We start from the raw sequence: 27558 nt of genomic DNA on the forward strand, positions 1-27558 counted from the left end.
ATCATTTTTCAAATAAAAGCATGTGAAACAAACACAGCACTCCTGCGACAGAATCTGCCCAGAAACGCCTGTGGTTACTTTGACGTCTCACAGCCACGGCGACCTTACTCTTAGATTGTGTCAATAAAGCCGCTGGAGCCCAGACTCACCCTGAAGTGCGAGGACCCGACTATGTCAAAGCTCTGAAGATTCATGCTTAATTAATCAGTCACTTACATTTTCAAATACTCAAGATTGCCCAGACGTTTGCATTTTTAAATAACTTATTCTCAATTTCCCCTTTTCCAATTTTCTCCATCCCGTCAATTGATTACAAATTTCCCTTAAATCTATGATATTTGATCTGAATGAATTGAACTCAAGGACAAAGTTCAATGAGTTACCCTAATGCTGACAAATTTGAGATGAATACATTTCAGATTAAAATTAAAATATGATTTCAAAAAACATCTTGAACTCTCTCGACGTCAATAAAAGCAAGCACCAAGCATGCGGGTGTAAAACTGGTTTCCCTTGCCAGAAGCAGGTTCTTCAGTCAAAAGCACATTTATTCTGGTCCCCACTCTTTCCCCCACTACCTTTTGTGACATAGTATCCTTTGGCTGTCTATGAATTTCTATTCATTAAGACAAAATGCCCATAAATCTGAATGTGTTAACTAGCCCAATGCTGAGCACATCGTAGGCACTAAATATTGGCTGGTTGGCTAATGGATGAGTTGCTTCAATATTCCCAGGCAGTGAGCTCCTTTGTGAAATAAACATCTGTTGCTCCAACACAGAGAACCACGGCAAATACAGACCAATACTGGTGTTTTAAAACAAATAGGGGGAAAAGTTATCAGCCAAGCTTTCTGGTAAGGTGTTTGGCTTTTAATTAGAACTGTGTTTAGTGACAGTCAGCCCGGGCAGCAAAGCTCTATTTTCTGGACCTCTGAGTCAATACTTAGCACTAAAAACTTACAGTGGGAGAAGGTTCTGGCAGGCTGTGGAAACCTTTTTCCTTCCAGTTCACTTCCAGCAATTTCATGTGTGTATGTCTCCCCTCAATGAAGGCTACATAATCCTTGAAATTGTTACAAGGGCCAGCTATGACACTCATAAAGTTGAGAAGGTAGCTTAAGTATTCCAAAAAGGAGGGTTTTGCTCTGCGAAAATAAAGTGAAAAAGTTGAAGAGTCTTCAGTCTTTGATTTTTCTTTCATGTTTGCAAATGTGCCCATCATAAACACAGGTGTTATTTCCGTAGCTTGTTAAACGTGATGTGATCTTTCCTTGTTCTGTTTCTTTAAAAGTCCGCCTAAGAGAGAAATCTAGTTGAAAGGACGTTCATGAGGTGAGTGGCTCAGGGGAGGCGCAGCACTCCGTGGCGCCCTCTGCTGGCCAAGCACAGCTATAACCGCGGAGGACCAGGACTGGGGCAAAGGCACCTCAGGGGCTGGGATATAAATGTTCTTTCTCCACAACCTTGGCTGTCTGTCTACCCGAGAAAGTGAAGGCAATAAAGCTAAGTAAGGCAGGGTGGGAACCAGTGGGTCCAGATGCTTTGAAATGGGAAAACTCCCTCCCAACTGCCAAAATAAATGCAAAACAAATGATGCGTGGAACCGGTTTCCATTTGAAGAGGCCGCACAGGACTATCACTGTACAGTCTCTCATCTGCTCTGGCATCCAGGCACGAGGTCCTGGACAGCAGACAAGGGTCGTGGCAGGAAAACATTCTGTAGAGACCAGTTCTGTCTTGTGTTTTTAATGGCATTTTAAAGGGCATACTCTGCAAGCAGGAAAGAATTGTGGGGAAAAGCTCCCTAAGATGCTATGGCTAACCAGTCACTGGAATTATGCCCTAGAGAACTGACACCCCATGGTGCTTAGCAAAGAACTTGATTCATTAGAACCGTCCAGTGGTTCTCTCTGCATTGCTTCCAGGTCCCAATTCCTTCAGGAAGGGATGAAGCACTCAATCTCCCTACTACCTAGGACCCTCTCTTACACATCCCGGTGGGAACCCCCACCATGGCTGCACCACTGTCCCCAGAGTGCCACATGCCACTCCCAATTCCTGTATCACTGTTAGCCTCCCACTCTACACAGCCCCCCTCCCTCTCCAACACCCCCCACCCCCGCCCTGTCTACTGCATGTCAACACTGGCCAAAGTCCCCCTTCAGCCTGTAGCTTCCTCCTGTTCCCCAGCCCATTTTTCTCTCTCCAGCCCCACTTCCTTTTTCATGCCGGGATTTAATCCTACTGATGTGCATTGATCATTAACCCTTTCTCAGAGACCCCCAGACACATGCCCGAAAAAAACAGACAGAACCACCCCAGTGAAGGAGAATCCTACAAAACTAACAAAATTACAGAGCCATTTACCCTTTGGTCTAGCACTCTCACGTCTGGGAATCTATCCTACAGCTACACCCAAACCCATTTGAAATGACCTATGAACAAGGTTATCGTGGCTTACCACTGATCAGAGCCAAAGACTGGTAGACAACTCTGGTGTCCATCAAAAGCAGATTCGTTAAAAAATCAGTATTACATCCATATAATGGAGTCAATAAGCAGATATAAAAAAGGAGGATCTCTGGGGACTGATACCCAAAGGGCTCGAGAATAGATTATTAAATTCAACTTACTTTACAGCAAGTCGATGTTGCTCAGTGGAAAGGTCTTCAGCTCTTCGGCCTAGTCCTATGGAAAGAAATATTTAGAAATAAGATGTTTGAAGTGATGTAGATAACTAATCCTAAAAGGAGCTTATAAAACTTACTTGAAAGAAGTGATTTTTGTTTCATAAGCCATAAAGTGTCCTCGTTTTCCATTTTTTTAAATGCCCTGGATCAAAGGGCTGCCCATAAACACAAGTGTGAGGCGGAAAGTCACTTTTGGTTCTTACGAAGAACGAAGAATTCCAGGGTGACCCCTGTTTAACTCGCACGGTATGAACACGGATCCCGGGGAACCCTCCACATTCATACACTCCTAACACGCTGTGTATGTTTTTGTTGCTACATGACAGACAAGCCTGCCTCTGCAGCCCGTGCCAGCTTAACTCCCTCCCTGATTACGCTGGTGCAGACGCCAGTCCACGCTGAGGATGGTTGGAAAGGGGCAGGGAAAGGAAAAGAACAGGAGACACCACCCTGAATGCAGGGGACACACAAAACGATTGTCAGGAGATCTGTCTTCTTTTAAAACCCATCCATGCCTTGGATGGACCTGGAGATGGTCATTCTAAGTGAAGTAAGCCAGAGAGAGTAAGAAAAATGCCATATGATATTGCTTATACTGGAATCTAAAAAAAAAAAAAAGGACACAAATGTACATATCTACAAAACAGAAACAGACTCACAAACACAGAAAACAAACTCACGGTTACCAGGGGAAGGTGGGTAGGAAGGGATAAATCAAGAGTTTGAAAACTGCGCCTCTTAGGGAGTGATGGAAATGTTAGCTATCTTGATTGTGGTAGTGGTTTTGCTGGTGTATCCATTTATCAAAATTCATCAAATTGTACATCTGAAATATGTGTAGTTTACTGTACAGGAACCATACAACGATAAAGGTGTTAAATCAATCAGTCAGTCAATCAATCAATCTACCCCATCCATGCCATAGAACTCCCAACCAGATCACATCTGTGCTTCCTATAAAATGTGTATGTTAACTTAGGGTCAGGGAAACCCAAGTGTCACCTTAAAAGCAAAGGAGGTTGACTTTAAACCCACATATTCAGCTAAGACTGATTATGGTGAGAAGACAAAGTGTTTGTGGAATTTACTTACTCCTCCTACACACAAGAAAAAAAAGAAAAAGGCAAGTAAACATTTTGTTTCATGTAAGCAATGTTTCCTCCAAAATAGGGTAAACTGAGAATGCTTTAAAAAGTGAATTTAGTCAAAAAGCCTATGTATTCAAAACAAAACCAAACCAAGAAGCAATGTTAAAAAAAAAGTCACACTTTTTTCTAAGATCTTATCAAATAGTACATACAGCTCTAGCAATCCCAAAATTAAATTGATATTAGCCATCGATTTATGTTGCTTATGTTCGTCTAGAGCCACTACCAGATGGTTTTCAGGTACAGAAACACAGACCAACTCACCCCGCTCTGCCCAGAGCTTTCCCGATTTGGGCACTAAAAAACCTCAGACCCTGGGAAACTCTCGATTCTGGGCAAAGCAAGAGCATTGGTCACCCTAGAAAGACCATCCTCGGAATAAAATTACTCCATTCTCTACATAATGACTAATCACCAAGAATGAAGTAGGAATAAACAGGGTCAAAATGAAATTAAATCAGTTTCCAAGCTTTAAGGATAAACAAGAAGACCTGCTAGCAGAGGTAAAATCTTCTCAACCTGTCAACACACAAGGGAATTTCAACAGTCGGAAAGCATGGGCCAGAGGCAGTCAAATCCGCAGAACAGACTTTTAATTGCATCTGGCATCTCTTAAGCCCGTATTGAAATCTCCTGCCCAGCTGAAGTGTAACTCAGTTTTAACAGTGGCAATAATCACACTTTCTGGCCATTTTCAGGAAGGGTCTGAGAGAAAAAAGGTTCAGTTTTCTACAAACAGAAGATTCCTCCCAGCTTTTTATAGGGTCAGGCTGATTTCATTAGATAATTTTCCAAGCCCCCCCCCCAAAAAAGTTAACTAGCCAATGCTGTTTACTCTTATTACCTCATAAGCATCTCAGAGATTAAACCAAAGAAAAAGGATGCCATTTCTTCTTAACAGATTGGGAAAGGAAGGGCAGGAGCGCCACAAATTAACTTAAATTTAAAACACTGTAAAGCTATACAGAAAACCCACTGTTCTCAATGCAAATATGTCAATACTCAACGCTCCAGATTCAGCAGGGAAATGGGAAATAATAGCTGGGAAAGTAAAAAGCTGTGATTAAAGCGTGCTGCAAATTTTTTTTATAAGACACAGCAAGATCTGCCAGCCCGTGTCTGGACTTGGGCCTCATGAAGAGCCCTGAATGTCAGGCTCACTCTTAGAACCAGGAGGAGGGTGTTTTTCTCACCGTCATGAACTTGGAACGCCAAGGTTGTGATCTTCTGAGTGACAATCATCAGGGGCCTAAAAGGAAGATAGAAAATAGTCAAGATCGGCAAGGTTTTGCCACTGAGGGAAAAAGGAAATCTTTTATTCCATTTCTGAGCACGGTAGTTTTTCATCTTGAAAATGAATAAATACAAAAACACTGAATTGAAAACAATTTTTATTTCCCTTCCAAATCACTTTAAATCAGTAGCTGTAACAACGCTGCACAACCAGGTCGCACTGCAAAGCCCCCCTTACGCTGCTGCTCACGGCTCAGTTCCAGGACCAGCGCCGCCAGCACCACCTGGAGCTCGTTTGAAACGCTGGAATCCCACACTCCATTCCAAACCCAGAAAATGAGAACCTGTGCTTTAACAAGACCTCCAGGGAATTCAAATGCACGCTTAAGTGCAAGCAGCTCTGGTGTGGGAGACACCTAATCCCGTGCCCTGGTTCCACCTGGATGGATACATAGTTTGGTTTCTTCATCCTAATCTGGTCTAATATGCTTTGTTCTATTTAAAGGCAATCACCCCATAGTAAAAGGTTCGTAAAATGTAGCTGCTTGTAAGTAAACCACTTAGTGACAAAAAAGTAACATGAATCTTAATTTGAAAAAAGCCATCAAATAAAAGCCTAAGGATGCCAAGGTAATTCAATGGAGGCAAGAACAGTCTTTTCAACAAACAGTGATGGGACAACTAGAAAGCCACATAAGAATACAAAAAGGAATTCAAAATGGGTCAAAGACCTAAATATAAGAACTACAACTATAAAACTCTAAGAAGAAAACACAGGCATAAATCTCCATGACCTTAGAGTTGGTGATGGCTTCCTAGATGTAACACCGAAAGCACAAGGAAAAGAAAGGAAAAAAAAAAATTAAATGGGTGTCATTAAAACTTAATTTTTGTGCTTCAAAGGACACACACCGTCAAGAAAGTGGAAAGACATTTCACAGAATGCATGAAAATATGAGCAAATCACATTATGTGCTAAGGAACTTGTACTACAATATATAAAGAACACTTACAACTCAACAATAAAAAGACAGAAATAACCCATTGAAAAATGGCCGATGGATCTAAAGCAAAAAATATACAAATGGGGAATAAGCAAATGAAAAGATGCTCAACAGTAATCAGCCATCAGAGAAATGCTGCTCCAAACAACGAGATGCCACTTCATAAGCACTAGGACGACTAGAATCAAAAAGACAGACTGAGCTGGCCAGGAGGTGGAGAACCGGAACCCTCCTACATCACTGGTGGGAATAAGAAATGGTGCAGCCACTCGAGAAACAGTCTGGCAGTTTCTCAAAAGGTTAAATGTAGAATTACTGTATGACCAAGCAGTTCCACTCCCAGTTACATACCCATGAGAAATAAAAATATGTCTACACAAAAACATGTATGTACCTGTTCAGAGCAACATTATTCATAACAGCCCAAAAGGAAATAAACCCAGTGCCCATCAACTGGTGGATGGATAAATAAAATGTGATATGTCTATCTGATAGAATATTACTCAGCAATAAAAAGAATGAAGTACTGATCCACACACCACAACGTGGATAGACCTTGAAAATATTATGCTGAGTTGAAGAGGCCAGACACAAATGGCCACATATTGTATGATTCCATTTATCTGAAATGTCTAGAAGAGGCAAATCCACAGAGAAATGAAGTAGACTGCTGGTTGCCTAAGGCTGGAGGAGCTGGGAAGAAATGAGGGGTGACAGCTACCACATACAGGTTTCTTTGGGGGTGATGAAAGTGTTGTAAAATTAACTGCGGTAAATGGTTGCGCTCTCTGAGTTCACTCTGTGTATATGTCAAAACCTGCTGAATTGCATACCCTAAATGGGTGAACTATATGGTATGTGAATTATAGCTCAATAAAGCTGCAATTAACAATGGCGCCTGTTTTTCCAATCATCTAGCCTAGTTTAGTACCTTTAATAGCTCTACTTCTGCCCAATGAGACAAGATAAGATCCCCCTACCCAACTACCATCCTTTCCTTCAAACCTTCTTGGTTTAGCCTGATTTTATAATCTCTGCTCTGGTGGCTTCTTACTCAATTTGCTGCCTCTGACCCATATGGACTGATGGCTCATTTGCATAGAAGGCTGAGGTTTTTGGTCAGCATCCTATGACCAGCAGCCCTGGGATGACCCTAGGATGCCACACAGCCTCTGTGCCCTGAGCCCAGGCCAGGCCCAGGTGCGGGAGGATGGGACAGGACACAAACCACCTTTAGGCCGAAGCTGATAGGTCAGCTGCACTCAGCCACCTCTCTATGAGCCCGTTCCCTTCTTTAATTCCTCTCGTTCTCATTCTATTTTCCATTTCTTTAAAATAAGCATGTGATATTTTACACTATCAATATAAACTGATAAGATAAACTATATTAAAGAAAAGAACCAACGAACGCCCTTTGAAATCTTAACACGAACGCTCAACTTTGCATCTTATTTGCAAAAGCTCAATGGTCAGCATTGAAAACAAGATTCCTCATGTTGTGTGAGGCAAAGAGAAGGGGAAATGAGTTTGACTGTGGAAGGGAGGGGCAGCGGTGCTCTGCCCTGACTGGGGAGAAATGGGTGTGGCAGACAAGGGAGCCACCAAAGTGGCTGTTCTATGGCAGCAAGACATGCTCAGAGCTGGCACTGGTTTTGACCACACTCTTATCTTGGGGGTGGGGGGGAGGCCAAAAAAACCCTGCTTCCAAAACATGGAGGCTTGGGTTTTAGAAATAAGGACCATTGAAACTTTCTATGAAACTAATTTGAATCCCACTCCTGTGCATATATATATCCGGAGGGAACTCTGATTTGAAAGGGCACATACACCCCAATGTTCACAGTAGCACTATACACAATAGCCAAGACATGGCAGCAACCCAAATGTCCATCGACAGATGACTGGATAAAGAAGATGTGGGGTATTTATACAATGGAATACTACTCAGCCAGAAGAAAGAATAACGCCATTTGCAGCAACATGGATGGACCTGGAGATCATCATTCTAAGTGAAGGAAGTCAGAAAGAGAAAGAAAAACCCCTATGATATCACTTAGGTGTGGAAAAGAAAGGAAGAAAGGAAGAAAGAAAAGAACACTAATGAACTCATCTACAAAACAGAAACACAGAAACAGACTTGCAAACATAGTAAACAATCTTATGGTTACTGGGGGAAAGAGGGTGGGAAGGGATAAATTTCGGAGTTTGAGATTTGCAAATATTAGCCACTATATATAAAAACGGATTAAAAAACCAAATTTTTTAATTTGCATAGCACAGGGAACTATATTCAATATCTTGTAATAACCTTTAATGAAAAAGAATATGAAAATGAATATATGTATGTATGCACATGACTGGGACATTGTGCTGTACACCAGAAATTGACACATTGTAACTGACTATATACTTCAATTGAAAAAAAAGACTAATTTGGTCTGACAGACCAATAGAACTTTGCAGCTCATCTTCCCGATACTCAATAAGACCTCTGACCCAGAATGCTTAACAGATGCCGACAACTAGTTTTCTTGAAAGGGACTCATCCTAAGCTTCACATTCAAGGTAGTTCCCAAATATGACTGTTTTTGTTTCCAAAGCCTTTTTGTCTTTTTCTTTTCCTGTAAGATTGTAAGTCTCAGGAATCAGTCTCAGGACCTCAGGTCCTAGCCTTCCTTACACAGGCCTGACGCAAATTTTTTTTTTGTAACTTGAGGCCACACATTCTGATGACTATGCAATTTACAAACCAAGTTCCTACATTTGATTTAATCCACAACTTCATTTTAAAAGGGCCTAAAAGATTGATGTAACAATAAAGGAAATCTGTCATGGAAGTAGCCTGCCCTTCTCCGTACAAATATAAGATTTGTTTTCCTCTTTCTGAGGTTAGATTTCATGTGTTCCATAATTAGGCACATGTTCAGAAGAGCATTTATAGTCACATAAACAGTGGGCACTCTCAGATCAGCTGCTGGGGGAGCGTAACTGACCGGCTCCAGTGCTGAGCGCGCACCTCCCTGAGGCTGCTCTCGGCCAGTGACTGAGTGCAGCACGGTACCCAGCGGCCCCTCCATACAAGGCAGGGTGCTCCCCAGCCACGGAATTCTAGCCCGAGGACTTATCATTGAACTCGCTGAAACTTTCTTAGCCCTGCACTGCAGTCCCAGGACATCTCTTCGTCCCTTCCCTCTCCCATCTCAGGGCTCAGACGTGCATTTCCAACCCGATGGCTCCCCCAGCCTCATCCAGCTGCCTCCTGGTCTTCCCTCCCAGGTATTTCACTCAACAAATCTCATACTTCTGTTCCCACCTTGGCATCTGCTTCTCAGAGAACCTGACGGAGGCAATACCTTGTACTGAATATCTAGTTCAATGTCAATTAAAAAACAATTATTCAGTATGAAATCTGCACCTGTGAGCACATGTAAGAACATATTGTTGTCATTCTTTAGGAAAAAATATCCCCTTTTGCGGGGGGAAAAAAAAGCTATGGGTCAAATATTGTTACACATCATCCAGACAGTATTCTCAATAATACACTCTTTTAAACATCTGAAGACGTTTCTAGCAACTTAAATAAGAAACAACCACACATGTGATCATGGGTTTGTAAAACACAGCATACGGATAACTTGTGGAAAAGCAGATCTCAAATCCACCAACTAGAACTACAGCCTGCTCACTAAAAGGACACGGAGAGAGTCCTCCTACGTTCTTACTTCCCTGCGGGCACAGGAAGAGCACCAGAGGCTTCTGCTTAGAGGAATTCCGTTCGGAATGCTTTCTCATCCATCCATTTGTTTGAACTTGTGGGTAGGGCAGATGCCAAGCTTAGACTGCACAAGGTACCGCGATTCCAGGGTCAAATCCATAGTCACTGACTTATGATAAAACTCAAACACCATCCATGTTGCCTTTCAATCAAAACATGATATAACTGAAGACATGTTTATTGGTTTATGATTGTAATTCATGCTTTTGGGGGGGGGCAAAAATACAAAACCCAGGAGATAGAAGCACATCGTACAGCAAAGGAAGGACACAGAAAAGCGCCTTCATGCAGCCAAGGGACTTCCTCAAAGGCAACCGGCGTTGAGCTGTACTGTTCACCCAGCCCTTGAGAAGCAGGCCCTGTCTTTGGATGTTTACACACCCATCAGTCAGAGCCCCTGCCCTTGAATTTACGGGAACTGTGTGACGAATCTGAAACCAAAGTTCGAGTCCAGCGTGGCTGAGGTAGGGCCACTTCTTTTTTGTCCTGTGAATTTTTTTCATTTTTTTTCAAAAATGAGTTTTTTCTTCCTGAACCTAAAATTGTTAGTGTAATTTGGATAAAGAAATATAGGAGGAAATGAAGTAAGGGGAAAACAGGCAGATGGAGATGTGTTTGGAGTAAAAAGATACAACAGTGCCACTCTCCCCACCACACACACACACACACGCACTCAATGCCTTCTGATACATACGTCGGGCAATTTACCAGAAATGGTACCCACTCATCCATTTCTATTTTCCATACCAACTCCCAACCAAAAAATAACCTGTTTCTAAAACATTCAGTGAAACTCCATTTTGAGCAACATTCCAATAAAACCTACCTCTGGTACCTTAATCTTTGGACCTAAAGCGCTTAAGTTCTCTGTCCTGGTAAAGCTACGATGGTACAATGAGACAATGCAGTCATTAGAGGTGTCAAAAGAGCCGACCAATCACAGCAGGCCGGCCAGCATCGAGCCACATCTGACACTCAGGGATCTTATTTTCCCCAACAGGTAATTTTAGATCCAAAAAGTTATACTTCATATTTTCATCAATCCTTTGCTTATAATACAAATCCACTTATAATATATACATCCTAGGAAAGCAAGGATTCAGACAAGCAAGCAGTTTGGCAGGTTCGGAGAATCCAAGCACAGCAAACTTCCAATCAGCCGCAACCTAGGCCGGGACTGCCGTCTTGCACAACAACAGGGGGCACCAACATACAATGCAAACTGTGCAGCCCGGGGCCTGGCCCCAGCAAGCTGAGGGAGACACAGGAGGCTCAGGCCGGACTTCCTCATCCGCTTGTTGCTTCTGCCCCTCCGTATCCCCTGCTCCCTAGATGACTGAACAGGGGGGTGATGACATTACAGCTTCTGTAGAATGCTCCCAAACTCCTATCAACTACGCCAGCACGCAGGGGGAGAAAGTAAGGGACTCCTGGAGTCACAGAGAGGGAAGTACATAGTTCCACAGGCTTCCCAGGGCTGCAAATGAAGGCAGTGGGAACTCCTCTGGACTCATTTCAGGGTTCACTGGTATCTGTTCAGACCCATCATGGTCAGTCAGAGAAGCAGGTGCTTTCACTCTTTCCATTACTCTTCGTAAAGATCTGACATCTATACTTCGGCACTCGGCAGCAACAACAAAATCCCCTGTCCTCCATGTCAGCAGGAATCCACCAGATATACTTGATATAACTTACACGCACATCCTCAGAACTAAATTCATTAGCACAGTCTTACCAGCCAATGTAACCAGCCCCAGATGACTCTTCTGTGCACATTTTACAGACCCCAAGGGACTGATTCAAAGTCAGCAGTTCAGCTGGCCTCAACCAAATCAAGATACTCACCCAGAAAAATCTGTAGTGAGAATTCCATAGTGGAAGATGTATATCCGGCTGATGTGGCATATTGTAAGGTATCCCATTGCTACAAAAAAGGAGTATCTGGAACCAAGAACACAGAGGATCAGATTATTGTGCATGACAACAGTGTGCTCAGTCCATTTTCCCTTCTTCCTCTCCCTCACCCCACCACACCCAGGCAACTGGTCACAAAGTCCTATCTACATCTCAGCCTATCCCCTCCCCTCACTGTCACATCCACGACCCCGAGCCCTTCATCCTTTCTCACCTGGACCACTGCCGTATTGCTCAACTTTGGCAGCATAATGGAATCACCTGGAGAGCCCACAGCCTCACCCATCAGGTACTCTGATTTTATTGGTATTGGTATGGGGCACACCTGGCAGGTGCAACTCTAATGTGCAGCCAGAGCTGGGAAACGCGGACCTGTAAGGTCTTGCGTTCAGATTCTCCTCTGCACAAACCAACCTGCTTACACAATGATCTTCCTAATACACAAACCATCACCATACTGCCAACCACTCCCTTCCTGAGACACTTTGTTCTCTTGGCTTCCATGCTCCTTGGTTTCTTCCCATCTCTCTGGTTAATTCCTTCAAGGCTCTTGCTAAGCTCATCTTCCTCCATCTACTCCCTCGGCGTTAGCATCCCCAAGTGCTCGGCTCAGGACCCTCCCTGTCGATGTCTAAGGCTTCAATTACCACCTGCTCACGTGCACTCCCTGGCTTCCTTCGCAGACGGGCCCTGACCCACCCTCTAGTATAAACTAGTAATGCACACACATATACATGTGCACCATTCAGAACATCAAGGGGAGGGTATAGCTAAGTGGTAGAGTGCGTGCTTAGCATGCACAAGGTCCTGGGTTCAATCCCCAGTACCTCCATTAAGGAAAAAAAAAAAATAAATCTAATTACCTCCCCCTCCAAATAAACGTAAAAATGTAATAAAGCAACAAATAAAATTTTTTAAATTCATCAATTTGTACTTATAAAGCTATGTGATAATCTGATTAACTACTGTCTCCCTTAGTAGCCTGAAGGCTCCATCAAGCCAAGGGCGGTCATGTGTGTTCCATTCACCACTGGTGTGTATGTAGCATGAGCAAACAACTAAAATGTCATTTGTCTTAAAAGTCTCCGGTGGGCCCCCATCTAGTCGCATCAGAGCTCCCAAACCCAGCACACAAGGTGCTTCCCAGGCTGAGCTCTGCCTTGTCTCCCCGGACCCCCCTCCAGCCACGCTCCATGTCCACCCAGGTTAAACCGCCCTGGACTGCTCCCTTTCCAGAACTCCATCCTGCATTTTCAGGCCAGATCCCTTTCCACGTGCTCCTCCCTCTGCCTGCAACTCTTTTCTCCACCCTATGGTCTATCTGGAAACTGCCTAATTATCAGAAGACTCAGCTCCCACGTCACCTGGCATAGCCTTGCTCATCCCACCCCCACTCCCAACACAAGTCATCGCTCCACTGCCTGCATGTCTCCAGTGCAACAGGTTAACATACAGAATTATAATATTAAAAGTCTATGTGTGTATCTGTTTCCCCAACTCATTGTGACCTTGAGCATCCCAACCCTTGGCCACAGGAGGGGTTCACTTAACTGTCAGTAGAGATGAACTGAAATGAGAACATTAAACATCTGTAATGGTTCAGACACTCATCAGAAACCGACATAAATTCAGGAGGGATGACTTTTAAACATGTGTCATAAAACAGGGAAGATATATATCCTGATATTAAATTATACTGAAATTCACAAATTCACATTAAAACCGCTCATGAAGACTAGATCAACCGAAGGAACAGTCAAGTAGTGAATAAAAATTCACTTGGTAGCAAGGGAAAGCCGGCTGAGCGTGAAGGGGTTCTGTAAACTCTAAAGCCCCGTGACTTTACTTTCTCTTTACCATCACTGGCAAACAAAGATGTTACCACACAAAAGACAATTTTTCCCTACCCAGGGTTCATCCTTAACCCTCTCCAAACCAAGAAGATGGTGCACAAAGCAAATGATAAGAAAACCCAGCTCCCCGAGGAGCTGAAGCCATGGAATGGAGTTAGGTCTTTCTGCCCCCATCTCCTAGTCCCTTTCTTAAGCCAGTTCACAAGGGTCACGGCAGAAGCACAAGCAGATTCAAGACACTCTTCCAGGACCCTTTCAAGTGCAGCCACGCCTCTGCTTCCTCTTTCTCCTCCACAGGAGCTAGACACAACCTTGCCGTGACCCCCCCCCCCCCCGCCAAGAGAGAAAAGCCAGTTCAATTCAGTTGTTATAATACGACCCACTTATCAAGGCTGGGGCCAAGTACTGCATCCCCAAACAAGAGGGCAATGCACTCATGCCCTGGACAAACCTGAAACATCTAAGGAATCCAGGAGCGGCAGAGAGCATGTATTCTGGAGACAGACCAACATGAGTTCAGATCCCAGCACTGGCAAAACTAATCTGTGGTGTAAGAAGTCGGGACAGTAGTCATGTTAGGAAAGGAGGGTGTGGTAGAGACTGGAACATGAGTGATGGTAACATTACCCTTACTGGCCTGCGTAGTGGTTCCAGGAGTGTATTTACTCTGTGAAAACTCACTGAACTGTATACAGATTGACCTCTCTGAGCTTTCAAATTTTTCATCTCAGAAAAAAAAATTATATCCTATGGAGTTGTCCTAGAAAGAATATATTTGCAATAATGGTAGACAATATTAAACGTAATAATATATATCATATATATAATTATATATGATATATAATGCATATATAATGCATATATAATGCATATATAATAAAATAAACATCAAATATAGTTATATTTTAATATAAATATATAACAAATGTGTTAAATATACTTATATTTAAGTATAAATATAAGTGTATAATATAAAATATATTTAACTATAAATATAAATGTATAATATATAAAAATATTTATATTTAAATATAAATATAGAAATTAATTTAAAAATCATAAACTCCTATTTAGTATATCATTTACATCAAAAATAATGAAACATAATATATTTAAAAGAGCTTGGTCTAGCCCTTGGCACCAAGCAAGCATTGCAAACTTGGTAATTATCATCAAGTTCCCATAGAAGGCCTTCCGTCCTAGGAGGTACTATATTCTGTTCCAGTTGGTTCATATAAAGTAAATTAATGCCTGTGGTTTCTGCCCAACATAGTGGCTTAGGGAGGAAGTGGACATGGTACCCCAAGAACTCTCTAGACAAATCCTGAATAACCACAGTCAGTCCTGAAGTGGGTCAGTTCCACATGGCAGCAAATGCTCGTCCTCCTCTCCTCTTCCTCAGCCGTCAGAGAGAACTCATAACGCAGTGACGGCAAGAGGAAAAGTATTCACAAAGAACCCAGAAATCCTGGTCTTCAAGAGAACAAGTTCAAACCACCACAAAGCCCACATTTAGCGGGAAACCTGACGTGCAGAGGAGTTGCCTGGCTTTTCCATACTCACACTGCTAGCAAGCCAGGTTTCCTGACTCCAGGCTAGTGATCTTTCTCAGCGGCAAGAGGAAACAACTTCCCTCCATCGGGAAATGTGAACCACTCCCTACTTCTGCAGTACTGGCAACCACACAGCAAAAAAAGAGGGGCAGAAACTTGTTCTGGTATTTTTCCCTTTCGGTCTTATGACATGGCCCTCTGCTACCACAATATTATTGTGGGGAAACAGAAAGCCTGTCTGTAAAGGGCTTGGGTCTGCCAAGGCCGGAGGACTCCATTCCTGGCCAGAGACTAACACAGTGAACCTGGAAACAGAGCTTGACCCTCTGAAAAATGGACCACACCCCCTCAGCATCACACAAGTGTGGGGGAAGACGACAAATATGCTCTAGAGATGCAATGACATTTTTATTCATCATTTAATTGCTTCCAACAGCACATTTAGGAAAAGCCAGGCATTTTTACCTCCCACTGAAAAAAGCACTTTGTCATATTATGAAGAATTTCCAAAACCCATCCTTACCATATTAGAAATACAGATTTCCTATTTCCCTTCTGAAGGGCACTTAGAAGAGAGATGACTAGAAATCAGATCTCCAGAGCTCATCTGGATACGAAGTGGAGTGTCTGTACAAGTTAAAAGCAGGCAGAAAAGATTTCTCCTTGAAAACCAGAAAGTTATTGAGAGTAATTATAAGATTACACCTAAAAAATTAAATTCCAATGCTTTCAGAAAATTATTGCGCTAGTAGTCTTATCAAAGAGCCTTCAGAAGCTGAAATAAGGCATCTCCTTTTTCAGAGAAGCCTCTGGAAAGGAAGTCATAGAAGGATAAGTGTCTTTTCGAATATACTCAGTCATTCATTCCACAAATATTTATTGAGTTTTTACTTGTGCCAGGTATTATCTTAGGCTCCGAGGGTACAACAGCAAACAAAAGAGAAAAGTCTTTGTTTTCACAGAGCTCACATTCCAGTGTTACTGAAAGGCCAGATTAATACTGAGGTTTCAGAAAGACCATGGGAAACAGAGACAATGCCAGCCAGACACTCCAGGGATCTTCGCTGGCTGTCCAAGCATGGAGCCGTCAAGGTAGAATTAAATTACTTCTCTACTTTGAAATCAAAATATCATAATAGAATATTTCTTCCTTTTTTAACAGTTTTATTGGACACCTTTAAAGTATGCAAAGTTGTGACATATTTCATACTCAGAAAACCACAGCTAAATCCAAGATAACAGACAAACCCGTCGCCCCCACCCAGGCTGCTTCGGGCCCCGTGGGCTCCCCTCTCACATCGCCCTGACCCACCCCACCCGCGGTGACCTCTGATCTGATTTCTGTCACCAGAGGTTAGTTTGCACTTCTGAGAACAGAACTTGTGTGGCCTCTTTCATTCAGGATGTTTATTTGGCGATTCATCCATGTCACGGTGTGTGTCAATCATCCCATCGTTTTTATCGCTGAGTAGTGGTCCGTTGTGGTAACCATGCGGGTTGTTTCCAGGTTGGTGCTATCACAAATAAGGCTGCCTAATTTTAACAGACTCTCCTTCACCTGAGTCCCAGTTTGCATCATGCTTTTTTTAAGTAAAGCTTTCTCTGGAGACTCCGAGCAATTAAGACCTCATCCCTCCCTTCTGATATCCCGGAGGACTCAGGATATGGCCAACAGGGACGGGTACCTCTTTATCCTGGAAATACATTTCAAAGTTCATGAAAAACCTCACCGTGCATTGTTCATTCCCAGGGTCTTACCTGTGAATGTTGGATACACTTGCAGTGACCATGATTCCGTAGCTCATTAGCACCAGCACGAAAAGATGCACAGAGTACCTTTAATACACCACGGAACAGGGGAGGGAGAGAGAACACTGAGTAAATTTTGGTTAACATACCTCTCAGCCACCCACACTGCCACTCTACCTCCACTCCCGCCGAAAAGCAAATGGTCAATTAACTCAGGTTTACGGAAGAGAAAATAAATCAAGTGTTTTTGTTTATGTAATTAAGATACCGTATCTTGAAACGACTCTAGGAAATCATGGCCTAGTCGGCCAACTGCAGTGAAGAGAGCTCTTTTTTTTTTTCCCAGGACTTTTTTTTAATTTTTTTTTTCAGTCTACTAAGTTATCAAGAGCAAATTTTATTTTATTTTTTTTAACATTTTTTATTGATTTATAATAATTTTTACAATGTTGTGTCAAATTCCAGTGTAGAGCACTCCAGGACTATTTTTATTTTAAAGAACTAAGATCAAAGCTGAGCTGCCCCAGATACCAACACTCTTACTTGGTGGTAATTCAAAATACTCATCATTCTTTGTCAAATTTTCATTAAAGACGGGAAGAGCAATATTCCAGAATCCTGAACAAATTCCGTTAACTTATACTTCTAGAAATGTTCATTCCTAAAATTTCTTCCTCAAGAAGTACCACACCCAGGGTGTTTACTCGGCTTACCTAGTAAAGAAAAGTCTACTCTACAGGGTTTCTCTGTTAAAGAATGACACATTCCCTAAGATCAGCACTAAAACTATTGCTCTTATCTCTAGCAGTGACGCAAGAAAAACACTAATATCTCCAACAGTTAGGAAAGGTTCCTTGTTGGGAAAATAAAATATCATAACATTCCATTTACATGACTCAGGGTGAGATCAGCAGATGTCTAATTTTAAGAAGAATTCACCAAATTGACTTCAAATAAGTAGTTTATTGGTTCCAGGTTCTTAACGGTAAGGGGAGATTCCTGCAACATCCCCATTATTTTACAATAAGAATAAATATCATTTTTCTTTAGTGCCTGGGAAATGCTAAGAATATTGCCACAAAACACCCAAACGATAAATATTAGAATTTGGGAGGCTCCTACTCACCAGCCAAAACAAAAGATGACAAAATAGATGCCAAAAATGGTAGCAAATGCATGCCGGACATGGGGACTGGTTTTACCGGGACTTAAGTAGATGCGGAACCAGAAAGCAGCACACAAAGCAAGGAGCTGGCAGGCCACAAAATTCACCTGCGGGGGAAAAGGAGAGAGTCAGAACCTGTACTGTTGGCCTGCGTGTGAACTTTCCCTACTTTTTTTCTGATCTCCTCATCAAGGTGCATCTCCGACTTGGATTTGGATGTTTCCCTCAGTAAAGCATTCATTTAGAGGAGCTACGAGAGATTGAAAAGATAACCTTACCCTTGTCTGGTATAAGAAGTCAAGGAGCCCAAAAGTCTCTCCTCCAATCCTTGGAGACTAGCCAAGGTTGCTTTCTCATCGACCAACAGGAGACTTTTTATTGGAAACAGCCTTAGCTGATTGTGACGTCACTTTGCTGGGTGTCTTTCCCTCCCTCCACCTCCCCTCCTGTATTATCCTAAGATAAAGAACGTGTTCTTTTTGAGATGCAGATGAGTCAAAGCCATGCGGCTTCCCTCACTGGTACCTAAGAAATCAGATGCTTCTCCAAAGCAATCATCAGCTGTTTTCTGATTCTCGTTTTTCTCCTTTTAAATTAACACCAAATAAGTAAGAGCATTGTTCAAACCCCAGGTGTGACACTAAAGATCCAGAAAAAAAAAGAAACAGCCCTGCATTCAACTTCCAATGCCAATACTATCCAGTTATGCAAAATAGGTATCGCATTTCCTTAGAAAAATCTCAGTGACCTCTCTTTCAAAAATATTTTACCTAAAAGAAACTATAAAATAATTCCCTGATACCCTTAGGAATGATCAGCTGATTTAACTCAAAATCAAAATACATTCAGTGGTCTAACCATTAATTTACACCAGAAAAGCAGTTTAAACTGAGTATTCAAGATGAAAACTTCAGTATCAGTTTGCTTTTTAGAAGGGACCAAGGATATAGATATCTGAATAGACCCTCCACTTCAGCCTCGGCAGTTTCTCGCGCTACAGAAAACTGTGGCTGTTGGGGAAATTCATCAGGGTTATGCTCTGCGGGAGGGCGGAGGGAGCCAATGTCAGCTCGACCTGAGCTCATTTGTTTCCCCAATTAAAAAAAAAAAAAGAATACTTTAAACTCCTTATCATTCATAGAAAATAATACTTGCAGAGTATTAATTTTTGTTCTGCATTTTTATTTTATTTTTAAAAATTGTGCTGGGTTTCCCTTCTATTTGGAGATCATTCTCTGCCAGTCTTTCCAAAAACGAATTCCTGTTACTGCCTCACTCCGACATTCCACCTTGAAAGACAAGAGAGGATGTGAAGTGGGATCCTAGTCTGCAGGATGTGGTCATAGCTCTTAACAGCCTAAATGCACAACCAACAACACACACGCATGCAGAGAGAGAGAGACAGAAATAGAAAAATAACCATCTCAGCAAGGTTCAGAACATAAAGGAATTGGCAATGAGAAAATCAGAGTCACAACCGTCTGTGAGTGATCAATCACATGTTCTTTCCACCTCTCTGCCCAGGGACCAGCCCACAGTCACAGCAGAACATAGCTACTCAGGAGAGCAACCAAGGGGAAATTGGCTCCATTCTTTTTGGCTGGCCAGTAATTACTGAGCGTCCCTGCACGTGAGGAATGATTTGGCGGCTAGAGCAGCAGTTCTCAAAAGTATAGCCCCTGAGCAGCAGCAGCAGCAGCATCACCTGGAAACTTGTTAGAAATGCACGTTCTCCCCAGACCCACTACATATGACGTTCCCAGGGTGGGCTTAGCGATCTGGGTTTTATCAGGCCCCCAAGTGACTGTGATGCACATGCAAGTTTGGGAGAAAAAGATCTACCTTCAATAATAATCAAATTAAGTACCTGTGACCTCTCAGCCATGACCAGCAACAGATCCATTGGTTACCAGCTGAGCCAGACTCCTGGACTACAAGACCCAGGTCCACCACTTCCTGGCTGAAGAGTTACCAAGCTCACTTTGTTTTGGCTCCCAGTCCACGTGGTGGAGGTAATAATAGTCATGCTACCTCACAAGATTGTTTTGAAGACTAAAGAAGTTAATATAGAAGATCACTCAAAGCAATCCTGGCATGGACTATTAATTAATTAAAGCACCTGCTATTAATATTGTTCTCTACTAAATAAACACACAAATTATGCACAGATTAAACTCAATATGCGGTCATTACTGCTGAGCTGCTAAGAATTGGCTTCTTCAGTCCCCTCCCTGCTGCCCGTGGACTGAGCCCCTTGCCCGCCCATCATTTAGGCAGCTGCCTGAGTTCCGTGTGCTTTACTTCCACAGAGAGAGGCGATGCAGCCTGGGACAAAAGAGCCAAATTCGGCGTTTTCCAGTTTCTGAGTAGACTTTTGTAAACCCAAAGCAGAGATAAATCTCAAAGTCAAAGCAGTCTCCAGAAACTTAGGTAAGATTCCTTTTTCCTTCTGAATTCTGAAAGGTTATCTTCAGAGATTCAGAGCAAAAGGAAAGAATTTAAAGCATGGAGTCTCTACCATAATCCCAGAGGGAAAGAAAAGCCCTTCATGATGTAAGAGCTATTTTTAGCACCAAGGTTGATAAAGAGTTTGGCCAGCGAACTGAAGGAGGGCTGCAGCGGGGCATGACTGGCACTTAGATGTGGGGGCAGAAGGGCAAGAGCCAAGGAGCTGAGACCACGGAAGTGGATGGGATCCCTCGGGAAGTCTGGAGGAAGGATGCAGGTATCACAGTAGAAGAGATGGTTGCCTCGCTTCTCAGAATGCAGCCTGGGGAGGTGGCCAGCTCTGCAGAGGACTCCTTCCAGGAGGCATCACACAGGCCCCTCTCCCGGGCTCTGAAAACAGCAGAGAGGCCAGCTGAGAGCCAGCAGGCCTGAGAGGGTCTGTAGTCGGACCGAGCAGCCACGGAAGGGGCTGTAGGGAACGGCAGATGATGTAGCAGCCAGAGGTCAACACCCAAGACCACAAGGATGGGTTCCTCCCAAGCAGAGGCCAGCAAGGTCTGCAGACCCTTCAGGGCCTAGCTCATTCCCAGGTGCAGAGGGAGACATACCTTTAATATAGCCAGCCTTAAATGAGAGGTGAGCTGCCTAAAACTGGCAATTTAGCCTGAAAGCTGAATTAAGTTTACTAAGGAGAAATTTTTTAAAGTTCCATTCTTTGGATATCTGTCGTGGCTATAAATTTTAAACCCACTATGACTACCACTATTAGAAATGTGCACAAAATTTTACATACCAAAAAAACACATACGCACACACCTCAGTATTATTTCTAGGAGCAAGGAGGAAGCTAAAAGCTCAACGATTAGTAAAGACACTGGTCAACACATGAAACAAACTAAAGGATGCAACTTGTATGATAATCCTTTTCAAAAGAAATATGGTAGTGTTTGCTGTAAGCCATACTCTTGACCAATGCCTGGAAGTTTATTCATTGGACGATGAAAAGCTAAATGCTGAAAAAAATGTTGAGGAATTATTTATAAGACAAAATTAAGTAACCTACCTACACATAGGATAATAGAGGCCAAGTAATTAATGGTAAACCCATTCAGTACAGTAAAAAAGGGCATAATAAAGCACCTATAATAAAATGAAAGCCATTTGCTGTAACTAATAAAAAGCAGAATATACTACTATATGGACATGTACAATAATATTTAAAAAAAATAGTGGCATATGGAAAAAGGCCAAGATAACATGCAAAACTGAATATGGCTATTTTATCAGGTTGACAGGAATCTAGGCAAATTCTTGGTAAAATTTTTTTCAGTGTGTAATTTTAATTCCCATGTGGAGTTTCTCATACACACACACACACACCCCAACTACAATCAGGGCACTCTAAGAAGCTCACAACAATCATTTGGGGGGGGAGGCAACTAGGTTTGTTTGTTTGTTTGTTTATTTATTTATTTATAGGTACTGGGGGTTGAACTCAAGACCTCGTGCACGCTAAGTATGTGCTCTACCCCTGAGCTGTCCCCTCCCCACTCACAACAATCCTTATTTAATTCTACTTTATGCTCAGGGTTGCATTCATTAGCACCTACTATAAATTTTAGAGAGGAGTTAAGCATAAACAAAAGTCAACCTGTAAAAAAGTTTCACCTTAAAAACACCTTTATAAGTGGCAAGATGTCAGAACTAACAATGTGGATGGTCAAAAAAGATGGAAATAGGTATCTCCACATTTACTAAACCTTCACATTTAGAAGGCAAGTGTGCCAAGTTTTTACTTTTCTACCGATGCCCTCTCTCCAGAGCGGGAAAGAAAGCTGCACTTTCATTCGTGATGCCCAACAACAACGCCCTCCACAATTAAAGGAGGGCGTGGGCCCTTCTGCACAAGGAGACGGTAGAGCACAGCCGTTTTCATCAGACTCTTCAGCACAAACAAGCCTGACAACTCAGATTCAGCAAGAGCTCGATTTCCACAGCTCTCGCGAGATTTCAGAGTCACGGCAAGATCACACGACACGTGGCCAAGGCTTTGACTTCATAATTCACCAAAGCCCAGTCAAACTGAGCTGCAATTTTCCAGTGTGAAGTTTTTCATCTCTGCTCTCACGTGCTGCCAGAAAGGCATTGCTTGGGGATTTCTGTTCCATGGCCTTCATATTCTTCCAACAGAAAACGAACTTCGCCAGGAGAGCAAAACACTGCCTCCCTCCTAACGAAGAGATGCAAGCAGGCTATTTTTAACAAACTGCAAATATTAACAGTCCAAAATTATTTCCCCTCCTACAGTGATTTCCCAGTAGTTCACCAGTGAGGTGCAGGCAACTGTCCAGCCCTGGAATGTTTTTCTCAGCAACACTGCCTTATATGCTCCAAGACAAAACCAATGTAATTAAACAATTCCTTATTTAAAGGCGAGCCGTTTCTCCTCCACAAACAGTGCTCTTTTGCATGGCCTCCTACAAATAAATGTGGCCGGGGGAGAGCACGAAACACGCAATTACTTTCTGTGCCACGGAACAAAAAGTGTCTGTCCCACAGCCTTCAGCCACTTTGCACTTTCAAAGACACCCTTGTTATACTTTAATTCCAAACGCCTCGGACTGTCAGCAAGAAATGCTCTTAAGTCTGTAATAAGCCAATGTTTTCCAAGCTTGTAGATGAGAAAATATTATTTAAGATTGATAATCAGTGTGCGTAACTTACAACCAAGCTTCCAACTGACATTCTGTCTCATCGTAACAATAAATACTGTTTTTGGGGTGCTTATTATGTGGGGGGCCCAGTGATAAACCTTACATAATTGATGAGATTTCAGCTCCACCACAACTTCAGGAAATAGCTTCCTCCCACTTCCCATAGGAGGAAAAGAAAAAAACGAAACAATTAAGTACCAACCGCTGAATTCACAAAGCTAGTGAGTGACAGCCGGGGTTTAAACCTGGTCTGAGTCCTCACACAGTATAAAGTACCTCTTGCCCTCAACTCCAAACACTCTCCCCAGTAATACAATCACTCAGGGAGAATTTAGTAGCTGCCTGAATTAATCTGCCTAGGCTGCCGTAACACAGTGCCATAGAATGGGGGACTTAAACAACAGAAGGCTTGATCGTCTCTTAACTCTGGAGGCTCCAAATTCAAGATGTTGGCGGGTTGGTTTCTTCTGAGGCCTCTCTCCTTGGCTTGCAGATGGCCGTCTCCTCCCTGTGTCTTCTTGTCGTCTTCCAACTGTCCATGTCTGTGTCCAAATTTCCTTTTCTTATAAGAACAGCAGTCATTAGATTAGGACCCACCCTAATGATCTCATTCAACTTAATTACTTCTTTACAGACACTATCTCCAAATATAGTTGCGTTATGAGATACTGGGGTTTAGGACATTTGGATTTCGGGGGGAACCCAATTCAGCCTATAACATTTCCCAATAAAAATCCTCTACTCAAACACGTGGAATGAAACAGACTCCACGTTCGTTGCTCCTACAAGTGGGAAGTTAGCAAGACCCAAATCAAATAGTGAGGGATGCTTGAGTCTTTGCATAAGCGAGAGCCTCCTTCTCACCTGGAGGAACCTCTCAGCCCACAAACAGAGACTGAGAGGGCTTCCCAGCTGCTGCCAACTTCCTGCTCCTGCTTATGTCAAAAGCTCATTAGCCAATAATGGGTTTACACGTGCTGAGAAAGTTCATTACCCCTTAGCCTGCACTTCAAACACACAAGTTTTAAATAGTAACAGTCGGCATTTACTGAGCACGTATGTTTACTAAGCTCAATAAATGCTGGCTGTTATTCTAAAAGCTTCACATCTATTATCTCATTTAATCTTCCCAACAACCCTCAAGTGTTACTGAGGAAACTAAGACATAAAGTAAATGGCCCTGAAACACTCAGCTACAGGGCAGCACCGTGAGTTAGAGCGAGACGCTGAGTCACTACCCACTGGGGCCTCTCAAGACCTCACCCTTGTCCAGGGGAAGCCTTGGATCAGCTGCTCCAAGTCCTTTCCAACAGCTCTCCTTTGAGGTTTGCACAAACCTTCTCCATGAGTTTTTTCATTCACAAAACAAGCCTTCTTCCATCATTTCAGAGTAAGTCATCCAGTCCTTCTCTCATTATCTCAGAAAAGATTCCTATAGACTTGGTCAGAGTTTAAATTGTACAGGAAGACATGGGGCTGACCTTATTCTGTAAATTTCATGTCATGTATTAGTTATGATTTACAATTAAAAACCCTTTAAAAACCGACTTCAATGGAGACAAAGGGGAAAATATTTATGCCAATTCTTTAGCCATGGCAAAGAAAAACCTTGAAATGCGTGGGTGATATCTTTTAAGGAACTTTCTCCAGCTTTCCTCCCACCCCATAAATCATACCCTTATAATCCTTGGCCACGTAGGCAGGGAAGCCTTAATACGACTCAGGACCATTTGAGGCATCCTGAAAAACCTTGCCCGCAAGCATGCTGTCACCTACCTCCCCTGGAGATATCATTTGCCCGTTAGAATTAATTCCGATGTTAGCCAGTAAAAAATAATACTAACTAACAATAATAACAGCAGCTGGTACTTAGGGTGCTTTCTATACCCCAGGCACAGCTCTGAGTCCTTCTGCCTGAGTAACTCCTTCAATAGTCACAACTCTTTGAGGCATTCCTTTCATAAATGTGTACATTAAGTCACAGGTTAAGAAATTTTCCTCCAAATCACACACCCAGTAAGAAGTAACACCAGAATTTCAACTCCAGGAATCTGGTTCCAGCGTCCATCTGTTCAGCCACCCCGGAATGATTCACTGAGTTCAATCTTCTCCCGTAATTCCAACATCTCAGTTTTCCAGATGAGGGAAGTGGAGCCCAGAGATGGCCAATCACTCACAGCCTATGTCACACAGCCACTGAGCATCAGAGCTGGGACAAGAACTAAGGCGACCTGACCCTAGTCCAGCACACCTTCTCCAAATTCCCCAGCAGCCGTGGATGTGGGATGGAAATAAAACAGGGTGCAGGGGGTCAGACAGACCCAACTAGAAAGAAGTTCTGAGTGAGGAACCCTGGTCTGCCAAAGGGAGGAGGTGACACACACTGCTGAAGGAAACACCACTGAACAAGCACTGTAATGTTTGGGGACAACTTTATAATCTTTTATGTTTTTAATTGAGATACAATTGACATATAAACTTGTATTCGTTTTAGCTGTACAACATGATTTGATACTTGCATATATTATAAAATGATCAATACAGTAAATCTAGTTAACATCCATCGCCACACATAGTTACATTTTTTCCTTGTGATGAGAAATTTTAAGATCTATCTCGTAGTTACTGTATAACACAGGGAACAATATTCAATATCTTATAATAACTTACAGTGGAAAATAATCTAATATATATAGTAGCAACTTTCAAATGTACATTATTATTAACTATAGTCACCATGCTGTCCATTTTACACCCCATGACATTTATTTTACAGCTGGAAGTTTGGAACTTTTGACCCCTTCACCCATTGCACCAACCTCCCAAACCCGAACTCTGGCAACCACCAGTCTGTTCACTGTCTCTATGAGTTCTGCTTTGTTTTGTTTTAGATTCTACAAAAGTGAGATCATACAGCATTTGACTTCCTCATTCTGACTTATTTCACTTAGCATAATGTCCTCAGGATCCATCCATGTTGTCACAAATGGCAAGGTTTCCTTCTTTTATGGCTGAATAATACTCCTTTATCACACACACACACACACACACACACACACACACACACACACACACTTTTTTTTATCCACTCATCCAGCAATGGACACTTAAGGTTACTTCCATGTCTTGGCTATTGTAAATAGTGCTGCAATGAACACACAGGTGCTGATAGATTTTCAAGTTAGTATTTTTTGTTTCCTTTGGAAAAATACCCAGAAGTGAAATTGCTGGGTCATATGGGTTCTATTTTTAATCTTTTGAGGACCCTCCATACTATTTTCCATAAAGGCATCACCAATTTATATTCCCACCAGCAGTGCACAGGGTTCCCTTTTCTCCACAACTTAGCCAACATTTATTCTTTCTTATCCTTTTATTTTTATATGAGTTCTTTATATGTTTTGGGTATGAACTCCTTATATACGATTTGCAAATATTTTCTCTGATTCCATAGGTTGCCTTTTCATTTGTTAATGGTTTCCTTTCTTGTGCAGATGTGTTTTGGCTTGTTGGAGTCCCACTTGTTTATTTTTGCTTCTCTTGCCTCTGCTTTTAGTGTCAAATCCAAAAAATCATTGCCAAGACTGTATCAAGAAGTTTACTGCCAGTGTTCCAAGATTTTTATGGTTTCAGGTTCTACATTCAAATCTTTAATCCATCTTGAATTAATTTTTATGTTTGGTGTAAGAAAGTAGTCCAGTCATTCTCTTGCATGTGGCTGTCCAGCTTTCCCAACCCCAGTTACTGTTGTGCATTCTTGTTGAAAATTACTTAACCATCAGTGCTTGGGTTTACTTCTGGGCTCTCTATTCTGTTCAGTTAATCTACATGTCTGTTTTTGTGCCAATACTATACTGTTTTAATTACTGTAGTTTTGTAGTATAGTTTGAAATCCAGGCACAGGATATCCCCAGCCTCTTTCTTCTTTCTGAAGATTGTTTTGGCTATTCTGGGTCTTTTTTGGTTCCATACAAATTTTCAGATTATTTACAGTATGGGGCCATTACAAATAACACCCATAAATTAGGAGTTTGGAATTAACAGATACACACTACTATATATAAAACAGATAGATAATAAGGACCTACTGTATAACACAGGGAAATATATTCAATCTTGTAATAACCTATGATGGAAAAGAATCTGAAAAAGAATATATATATCTATATGCATAACTGAATCACTTTGCTGTACACCTGAAACTAATATAACATTATAAATCAACTATACTTCAATAAAAAACAAAACAAAAACAAGTATCACCATAAAAAAATCCTTGTACATATATCCTTATGTACTGGTGATTTTAA

At 42.2% G+C, this 27558-nt stretch overlaps 1 protein-coding gene across 1 annotated transcript in view; it reads right to left on the minus strand.

Annotated features, from left to right (window-relative positions):
* Positions 1-27558, minus strand: part of MBOAT1 (membrane bound glycerophospholipid O-acyltransferase 1) — a 75801-nt gene that overhangs the window by 19788 nt on the left and 28455 nt on the right. Inside the window, exons 2-7 of the mRNA XM_010974256.3 lie at positions 18048-18193; positions 16931-17008; positions 11698-11793; positions 5034-5089; positions 2636-2690; positions 964-1147 (exon numbers count right to left, since the gene is read on the minus strand). Coding sequence (XP_010972558.1) covers positions 964-1147; positions 2636-2690; positions 5034-5089; positions 11698-11793; positions 16931-17008; positions 18048-18193 — 615 coding nt within the window. The remainder of the gene's footprint in view (positions 1-963; positions 1148-2635; positions 2691-5033; positions 5090-11697; positions 11794-16930; positions 17009-18047; positions 18194-27558) is intronic.

This window comes from Camelus bactrianus, chromosome 20 (assembly GCF_048773025.1).
Source record: "Camelus bactrianus isolate YW-2024 breed Bactrian camel chromosome 20, ASM4877302v1, whole genome shotgun sequence".
Classification (NCBI taxonomy): Eukaryota; Metazoa; Chordata; class Mammalia; order Artiodactyla; family Camelidae; genus Camelus; species Camelus bactrianus.